This window comes from Pogoniulus pusillus, chromosome 22, assembly GCF_015220805.1.
Source record: "Pogoniulus pusillus isolate bPogPus1 chromosome 22, bPogPus1.pri, whole genome shotgun sequence".
NCBI lineage: Eukaryota > Metazoa > Chordata > Aves > Piciformes > Lybiidae > Pogoniulus > Pogoniulus pusillus.
In genome coordinates this window covers 19,380,727-19,389,903 of record NC_087285.1, presented here as the reverse complement: position 1 = coordinate 19,389,903, position 9,177 = coordinate 19,380,727, and the positions used below count along the sequence as shown (strand labels likewise).

At 51.6% G+C, this 9,177-nt stretch overlaps 1 protein-coding gene across 1 annotated transcript; it reads left to right on the top strand.

Annotated features, from left to right (window-relative positions):
- The first annotated feature begins 984 nt into the window (after positions 1–984).
- Positions 985–8,151, top strand: LOC135185029 (neuropeptide Y receptor type 2-like). Its single transcript, XM_064161322.1, has 2 exons — positions 985–1,239; positions 6,778–8,151. Exon 2 carries the CDS (start codon positions 6,816–6,818, stop codon positions 7,977–7,979), a length of 1,164 nt encoding a protein of 387 aa, XP_064017392.1. The 5' UTR covers positions 985–1,239; positions 6,778–6,815; the 3' UTR covers positions 7,980–8,151.
- The last annotated feature ends 1,026 nt before the right edge of the window (positions 8,152–9,177 follow it).

Below are 9,177 nucleotides of genomic sequence, written 5' to 3'. Positions count from 1 at the left end.
GCCATTGGAGTGCTCTTTTGTCTTGTGTATCACAGCTCTTTGCAGCACAGAAAGTTGGTTGAAAACCTTCTTCATTTCTGTTCTCACAGAGAAAACTAAGCCAGAGTCTGCTGTGGGGGAAAAAAAGAGTGCAAAACTCCTCTGAAACTCCTAGCTGGAGATACTCAAAGCTCAGAAGTATCCTCCTCCCTAACCTCTGGGAACATTTCTTAGCCCAGGTGAGCTGCAAACTCACACATTGCCTGTGGTGGAAATTCTGTGCTGAGAACATAGCTGACTTCTCTCTGAAAGCAGAATGATAGGAAGCTGTGCTTCTCCTGGCTCCCTCTGTTGCCTGCAGGGCACTTGCCTGGTCTCTGGAGAGCTTGGATTTTACAGATTTGGCCATGAGGATGCTGCTTTTGTGCCTCTTCTGTTCTCTTGCTCCAGATATGTGGGCAGTGCTGAGAACCCTAAAATAGAAACTCATTTGGGTTCCTAGATCTGGAACAGGCCAAGCCATTTGCCAAGTGGCTAAAACTTCTCACCATTATGTGTAGTCACTTCCCAAGACTATCCAAAACTCTGGCCCGCAGCAACAACCTGCTGCACAAGCATGGAGGATGCTGTAGAAGCATGGAGGCAGAAGAGGATGGGCTGAGGTCTGTGAAGGCTCTGCTGAGTTGTAGGATCCGCAGACTTCTGGCTGATGGCCACCCCTGGACAAGACCATACCAGATTCTAACAAACTCAAAGCCTGAGCAGATGGCAGAGCTGCAGAGTGAGAGTGGGACACGTCTGGGTCAGCAGCATGGACGGGGAGCCTGCTCCCACCACTTCTCCCTGGAGAGGGATCTGGATGTGGTAGAAAAGCTTCTCTCTCCTTGATGCAAGAAGCCCCTCAGTGGCTGAACACTGTATAAACAGCAGCAGCAGGCTCCCTCCCCCTTTCCATTTCTGTTTGTTAAACACACTCTCCCTGCCTTTCGCTCATTCAGGAGCTAACACAGCATCCAGCTTTGTGAGTCGGGGGCTGTCAGTCACCCTGCCAGAGGCTGCTCTCCAGATGCTCAGGGCCGGGTACCGCAGCTGCCTCCAGCGATGAAGCACCATCCAGCTGCCCAGAGCCTCTCCTGACTTCTCTGCTTTTCTGAGGACAGTTGCAGAAAAGTGCTTTCACCTCTCTGCCACAGGTTGACTTCCACAGAGTGGAGAGGACCAAGTTCTCCGTCCTGGCCAGCAATGAGACGATAACTCAAGGTGAGCAGCTTGGGTCCTGAAGGATGAGGACCCACTTGCCTTTGCAGGTGGGCTGGGGAGGGCTTTTCTGAGTGGAAGGGCTGAGACGGGGCCAGGTTTTGGCCATGGCACACAGTTCAAGCCAAAAAAAAAGGGAAACTGAATGTGGGGTCCTTGAGAGTTGGAATAGAGAGCAAACAAGAAAATACTGCTAGAAGAGTTTCAGCTGGTCCCTGAGCAGAAGCAGGGAGTCTGGGAAGCAGGATGCTGAGTGAGAGCAGCCAGGAGAACAGGTTGTTCCAGGGATCTGCAGGAAGCAGGCACATACAGCTCCGGAGCAGTGTGCTGCAGCTGTGGGGCTGTCTGAGGGATCCTGATCTCTCCGACAATCTGCCTCCTCCTGGCTCGGCACAAACCTGTCAGCTCCTCCGCGCTGGGACTGCACGTGTTGCTGGCACCTGGCTGGCTGCCAGAGAGCAGTGCCCTCAAAGAGAGAGATGCAAAGGGAGATAGGGAGTGCAGGAGAACTGCTGCTGGCTCGCTTGCTGCACTCATTGCATGTTAATTGTTGAACAGACAGAGTCTGCTACAGTCCTGTCGTAGCTTGCATTTCACCTGCAGCTCCTGGCTGTCCCGAAGCAGGATGCTGTGTTTTCTCACTGCTTGCTCTGTTAGTTGGTTATTTCCCTCTCTTCCCTTGTCTCATCTACCCTGGACTCACTGACATTAAGGAGGTAACAAACTCCCCAGGTCAACCAGGATCCTTCTATCAAGCTGCCTCTTCCCTTTGGCAGCCCAAACAACTGGTGTGTCTCCACTGCAGTGTCACTCACTGCGTCCTGTCTCCCAGCCAGCCTTGCTCTGCTCCCATGGAGCAGCCCACAGGGCAGAGGGCACCACACGGTTCCCTCCTGCTTTCTGTAGAGAAATTTCCAGGAGAAAGCATGCATCCTCACCAAATGGATCTCTTCACATCACCTTCTTTTTCATCCTGTCCTCAGCCAAGTGACTAAGACATCCTCCTTGCCTCATCTCCTTCAGAGTTTTCCGTGACTCCAGCTTAGGCTGTGCAAACATTTCAAGTGAGGAGTGACAAGAAATCCCTGGTGTATCTCCTCCTTCTACTTTGTCTTCCAGTGCCAGTTCTATGCTGGGGTCCCCTGGAGTTTGGCAAGGGCAGGAGTGGCACAGCAGGTCCAATGCCATTAGGTTTCTGCACCACTGGGCCTGATCTGGAGAGCATCTGATGATAGTCAGGGCAGAGAGTCTTCCCTTCTGCCATACTGTCCCAGGAAGACAATCACATCTTCACTGGAGATGGAAGGGCCTGGGACAATTTCTGTCTACCCTTTGGCTTCAGGGAGTCACCCCAGAGCTGTTCTTTACTCTGAAGCCAGGCCATTGCACAGAGAAGGCAACCCCCTCTCCCCCTGTTGCTTACATTTTGCATCTTCATGCAGATCCTGAAATCCTTATCCAGGTTTTATCCTGAGAGATGTAGAGTCCTCGCTGGTGGTGAATGCAGGAGCCCAGAGGTAGCAGACTTGGGCTTTGTTCCCAGCTCTGCTGTGGATGTGTTGTGTGGCCTCCGCTGAGCTGGTTAACCTCCGTAGCTCAGTTTATTGTGCTCTCCTCCCTTAAGTGCTGTGGAGTGCAGAGCTGAGCACTGCTGCCTCCGGAGTGCTGTAGGGAAATAGGAAGGTGGTGGAAGCTGACTTGCCCCAGGGTGACAACCACTTGGTGATGAGGGCTGGTCTCAGACCTTGTGCCAGGGACACCTGACTGCTGCCAGATATAGGACAGGGAACGAGATGAGTCAGTGCTCCAGACTGGGCTAGTGGAGATAAGAGGTTTCTGCTGCTTTGAAGTAAGGGTGCAGCTCAGAATAAATCAATGCACATGGAGGCAGCCATCAGCCTCAGCCTTCACACCCCACTGCTGCTGTAGGAAGAGATTGTGGCTGTCATTAGCCAGAGAGCAGAGTCTGGCCCAAGTCCCTGCACTCCCTCCTGCTGAATCAACAATAACTGAGATAGAATTGCAATTTCTGGCCATGCTCTGAGCAATCTTTGTCCTTCCCTCCCTCTTTTCTGCACCCCTTGTCCTCATGCTACGTGCCTGCTGGCTGCAGAAACTCCATTCTCACTGCTTGGGACATAAAGAGGGATTTTAATTAAGGAGTTCTGTTTACTCCAGCTCTCTGCCTGCCCCTCCAGCCCTGCTTTCTGAACTCTGACAGGTTTTGCAGATGGCACTTGCAGGTCTGGATGTGTCCTGACAGATCTAGACCAGGCTGGCTGCATGCCTGGGGTGGTAGTAAGGACACCAGGGTGTTCCTGGGAAGCAGAGGTGCATGTGAGGGCACCTAGTCCTGCCCCTTCACAAGAATAGCTTTTGGAGCTGTCACGGTGGTCATTGTCTCAGTCACCAACAGCAGTGTGCTCAGCAACGGGCTGAGGTTCCACAGCTCTTCTGTGCTTCCTCCTCCTTTTCTCTTCTTCCCAAGGGCTGAAATCTGCTTTCACAGGCAGCAGCTCTCTGCCTCACTGGGAGCCATCCCTGGATCTCAGCCCTGCCTCAGGCTGAACCTCAGAGAGTGAGGACAGGTTCCAGGCAATGCCCTATTTCTGCAGCCCTTCCTGGCTGCCCAGCACAGAGGAAAGGGCTTAGGGCAGCATTTCTGCCTCCTCTGGGTCTGCCCTGACGTTTTGTTCTCCCAAAAGCAGCTGGCTCTCAGCTCCAAGTCTGGGCACAGGACCATGTGCCTGGTAGCAGCCTACACATGTGCCAGCGCTTCCATTACCTGCTGGAACTGACCTCAGCCCACTCCTAGAAACATCCCTGTGACCTCCAGGCAGCCCTCGGGGTGGGGACATTTATTATGGCCATTTTGTCTCTTAATTAAAATGCCTTAATTGATTTTTAATAGCTCCCTTTTGGAAAAAAAAACAACAAAGCAAAGCAAATCAAATAATAACTCCATTAAGGCCATTCTGTCAGGAAGCCAAACAGCTCCAATAACCATCATGTTCCTGGCTCCTCTCAGATGGTGGGCAGCTGCCAGTCTCCAGTAAAAGGAAACAGCCCAAGATGTGAGCATGGGAGCTGGCAGCCAGTTGGTGGGTGAGATGGGGGAAAAGAGAAAGGAGTGCCCACTGTGTTTGTGCCAGGAGTTGGGGATGAAAAAGGCACAGAATAGGGGGTAGCAAATGATAGTGGTAAAGTAATGCTCAGCAGTCTGGAGGTACAGCAAGCCAGGTGGAGAGCAGGCACTGAAAGCATGCCCAGCCCTTACTCTGCCTGCCTCCTTCAGTGACCTTGCTCTTCTGGCTGCAAAGTTTGCTTTGGGGCCATCTGCACTATGGGTGTCTGAGGAGGGGCTCTGGTTGACCTGCTGCTTCATGAGGGTTGGGCTCTGTCAAAGAGGCTGTGACTGTGGCACCCTCCAAGGGCCCTGCCTGCTCCCCTTCTTCATCCCCCACTGTGTCAGCTGTGCAGGGTGGCTTTGAGCTCTTCACTCCTGCCTTAGAGGTTGTGACCTCCTTTTGATCTTTGGGTTACCTTTCCAAAGCTGGGGGTGTAGAGGTCTGAGATCACCCTGAAGCAAACTCAGCACAGTAAATCCACTCATTTCTTCCCTCCTGCTGCTTAAAGCTGCCTCTCTACCCTCTCAGTGACAGCTTTATGGTCTCCATTATTACAGCATTTGAGCCAAACAGCTTCATTTACAGGAATCATTGACATAAATTGACCAGCAGTTAGACAACTTAGCCAAGACAATGGACATGGAAAGGGCAGGAGAAAGCAAGTGTGCAGGCAGGGAAAGTCTACTGCAGGCAGCTCCTTTGCCAGGCCTTTGCAGGGGGCTGGGTTTCCAGCCAGCTGGGCAGATTCCTCGGGAGCAGCTCCCAAAGGGGAATCACAGCCCTTGCTCTGAGGAAGGAAGCAAGAGGAAGCATCCATTTGTTATTCATTGCAATGTAACTGCTGCCACTTTTACCATCTTGCCACCATCACTGTGAGGTATCTGAGGAGCCATCTGAAAGGCAGAGGTTCTGCACAGAAAGCACTGTCCCCTCTCAGGGACAAGCTGTCCTTAAACAATTGGCTTGCACGACATGGAATGTGTGGAGAGCCCACCAGCACCCCACCAGCAGTGCTCCTGTCTCACCTGCTCCAAACCCAGAGCAATCTACACCTCAGGGAGCTTGAGAAGCCTTTCTTTAATTCCCAGCTTTGTTTGAGCCCTCTGCCTCCCTCTCACTTCCAGGACATTGTCCCCCTTGTCTGCAGGTCAGAGAAGAGAGGATGCTCTGCAGACCACCTTGTTTGGGCTGAATAACGACTTTTTTCCACTTCTGATCAAGTGTGTAGTGGGAATGGTGGAGAGGAGATATGCGAGGGGCCATGTCCACCCCTCTCTGCCTAGCCCATCAGCAATGCTGAGGCACAGAGGCTGAGAAGGTGCCAGCAAAAGCTGGCTTTCTCCCGCTGTGTTTGGACTGAGTGAAAACCCTGCCGGCAAAACACTGCTGTTGCAATGGCACCAAACAGCAGCTGTGGGTTCCAGACTGAGTCAGTTCTGGCTCATCAGTTGGGCTCCCTTCTCCCAAAGTCACGTTCACACAGATGTTTGAGCCCCACGTGGCAGGATGCCAGGGCTTTGGCTCTTGGGCCTCTTTGTGCCTGGATGCTCAGCAACAGCTCTGCAGGAGGCTTGTTCACGGCTTCAGGCATTTGCCCCCTGCACATGCACATCCCTGCAGGAGCACTCCTACCATGAGGGCAGTGGGACACTGGAGCAGGTTACCCAGGGAGGTGATTGAGGAGATATCTCATCCCTGGAGATATTCAGTATGAGGCTCCACAGGGCTCTGGGCAACCTGATCTAGTTGAGGATGCCCCTGCTGACTGCAGAGGGGGTTGGACTGGATGACCTTTGGAGGTCACTTCCAACCCAGACCCTTCTATGATATTATGATTCCTCTGCAAAGCCAGCAGGTTCCTGTGTGTCACTGGCACTGAGAGGAGAGGCAGGTTCTTTTAGGGGTCCCTGGCAGCACAGTGACTGTGATTACAATTAAATCTTTATTTCCTTAACAGGATATTATGATTTGTGTAGCACAGACTTGATGATTGGAATGACATCTTCTACAAGCAGGATCCAGGTGGTGCAATCTGCCAGCAGTGTGACACAGGCTTTGTTATTCTTTATAAGATGGGGACAAGCTATTTAGCAGAGCCTCTTGTGGCAGCACATGATTTGATGGTTTTGTAGTAAAAGAAGGGAGAGTTAGACTTGATATAAGTGAAACATTTTTTATGCTAAGGGTGGTGAAACACTGGTGCAGGTTGCTCAGAGAGATGGTAGGTGCCACATCCATTCAACTGATCATAGGCTCTAAGAGGAGATGGAGGAGAGTGGCAGGCCATCCAGTGTGAGGAAGCATGGCAGATGTCACTGCTGCTGTTTGGCCCCATATGCCCTGTGGGACACGCTCTTTAAGTCAGTTCTTGCAGGTACTCTGCTGTCTCACTTCTGCTGTGTCTGTGTTCCAGACCTCCTTCTCCAACTGTCGGAAGTTCTCAGGCCAGACATGGGACTGTTGGAGGGAGCCAACAGCACCCTTACCATGGAGAAGACAGCATTAGATGAGAAGCTGCCACAGGGCTGGCATGCCAAGGACTTTGTCACTCCTGGACAAGACCTTTCTGGTTCTCGCAGTGTTATGATGGACAGCACCAAGATCCTGGGGGTCCAGGTTGTTCTGATCACTGCCTACTCCCTCATCATTCTGCTGGGGCTCATTGGTAACTCCTTGGTCATTTACATCATAGTGAAGTACAAGACCATGAGGACAGTTACCAACTTCTTCATAGCTAACCTGGCCCTGGCAGATCTGATGGTGGACACACTCTGCCTACCTTTCACCCTCGTGTACACGCTGCTGGATGAGTGGAAGTTTGGAGCTGTTCTTTGTCATCTGGTCCCTTACGCTCAAGCTCTAAGTGTCCATGTGTCCACTCTCACCCTAACTGTGATTGCCCTGGACAGGTATCGATGCATTGTTTTCCACCTGGACAGCAGGATTTCCAAGAGGCTCAGCTTCAGCATCATAGCTGTCATGTGGCTAGCAGCAGCTGTCCTTGCCGGTCCTCTGGCCATCTTCAGGGAGTACCGATACGAGGAGATCCCATCCATCAACCTCAAAATGGCTGTGTGCTCTGAGAAATGGCCCTCTGGGAACAACAGAGATGCCACCATCTACAGCCTGTCCATGCTCCTGCTGCAGTATGTTTGTCCTCTTGCCATTATTTGTTATGCCTACACCAGAATCTGGTTCAAGCTGAAAAACCACGTCAGTCCCACTTCTAGGAATGAAAACCAGTGCCGCAGGAAGAAGACAACCAAAATGCTAGTGATGGTAGTTGTGGTGTTTGCAGTCTGCTGGCTCCCCTTCCACATATTCCAGCTTGCCATTGATCTGGATCTGGTCCTTATCTTCCACGAGTACAAGCTGCTGTACACTGTCTTCCACGTGGGAGCTATGTGCTCCACGTTTGTTAACCCCCTGCTCTACGGCTGGATGAACAAGAACTACCGGAACGGCTTCCTCATGTTCTTTCGCTGCCAGAACAAGCCCGAAAGCATCCACACCGAAGGCTCAGTGAGAGGCAGGTCCTACATCTTCAGGGCCAACACCCTAAATGGGAGCATCAAACAGACTCCTGGGAACGAACCGCTGCCCGCGGAGGTGTAGGGATGGGACAGCCACCTCTGGGACTGAGGCTGATGGAACCCAGAGATGTTCTTTGGTGAAGACCTTTTCTTGGTGGGACGTTGTGTTGCAAAAACATTAGAGCTGCTGCAGCCATGTAGAAATAGCCCTGTACTGCTCCAGTCAATAAACCTGGTATTCCTGTCTGACCAAACATGAATGTTGCCTTTCTCTGCATTCACAGTGATGCTTGCAGAAGCATGAAAAATTACACGGAGAGGCTTTCATCTAGCCAACAGAACGCCTCTTTCCTTGCTGTTTTCATCTGCCAAAGTGGGTTGTTCCACCTTTTGCCCCCTGATATATTACACATTAGAAATGGAGAACATTTATTGTGTGTGCTCATTCATCTGTAGGTCTCCTCTCCAAAAGCCTCAGTGATCCATCTGTAGCTATTGCCTCCAAGGGGAGGGAGATCCACAACGTAGGTTGGTTAGCAGCATCGCTCTGCAGGCCTGGGAACGGAGCTGGCTGGTGAAGCTGGGAGCTGGGCAACTCCTGTTCTGCATTTGCAACCCATGGGATGAGCTCTCATCCTCAGAAAGCCCAGGAGGTGGCAGTGACATGTCTTACCATATTTTCCTTTACAGATGCCAAAGCAAAACTTTGGGGACTTTAGCCAGGGAGCTCGTAGGCCAGTACCCTGGATTTAGCAAGAGGAAGAGCAGGCAGAGAGAAAAGCAATTAGGGGAGAGCAGAGCTGGGGCAACTGATCACGAGGACCAAAACTGAACCTGGGAAATTGACAGCAGTGATATTCTCCAGACCCTAAGATGTGGCAGCTGCCACGCAATAACTTGATGGGTGGCAGCATGACCAGAGAGGCTGAATTGCCAACAAGACTCCAAGGCACTCAGAGAGGGTTTTAAAATGTCACTCCTTCTGGGGCTGGGGGTAGTATGGGTCTGTACCTGAGTGCTTCAGTTCAGAAGGCAGAGGTAACTTGCTTGTATGGCTGTCAGAAACGTGGCATCCTCTGGCACATGGGGACATGGAGACAAAGGAAGATCCTTTGAAACCAAACTGTATGTTCTCTTCCCCAAAGCTATGTCAGCTGGAGAGCCTATTTTTAGCTCTGCCATCAAAGGAGTCTTGATTGCTACTGTGATCCAGCTCGTCACTGGTGTTGTCTCTCAAAGTCAGTGTTCATCAGATTGGAAAGTAACTCCTGAACGCAGGA

Bases quoted from the DNA above. Each gene is read 5' to 3' on its own strand.
- LOC135185029 (XM_064161322.1), top strand. From the start codon at position 6,816: ATGGGACTGTTGGAGGGAGCCAACAGCACCCTTACCATGGAGAAGACA.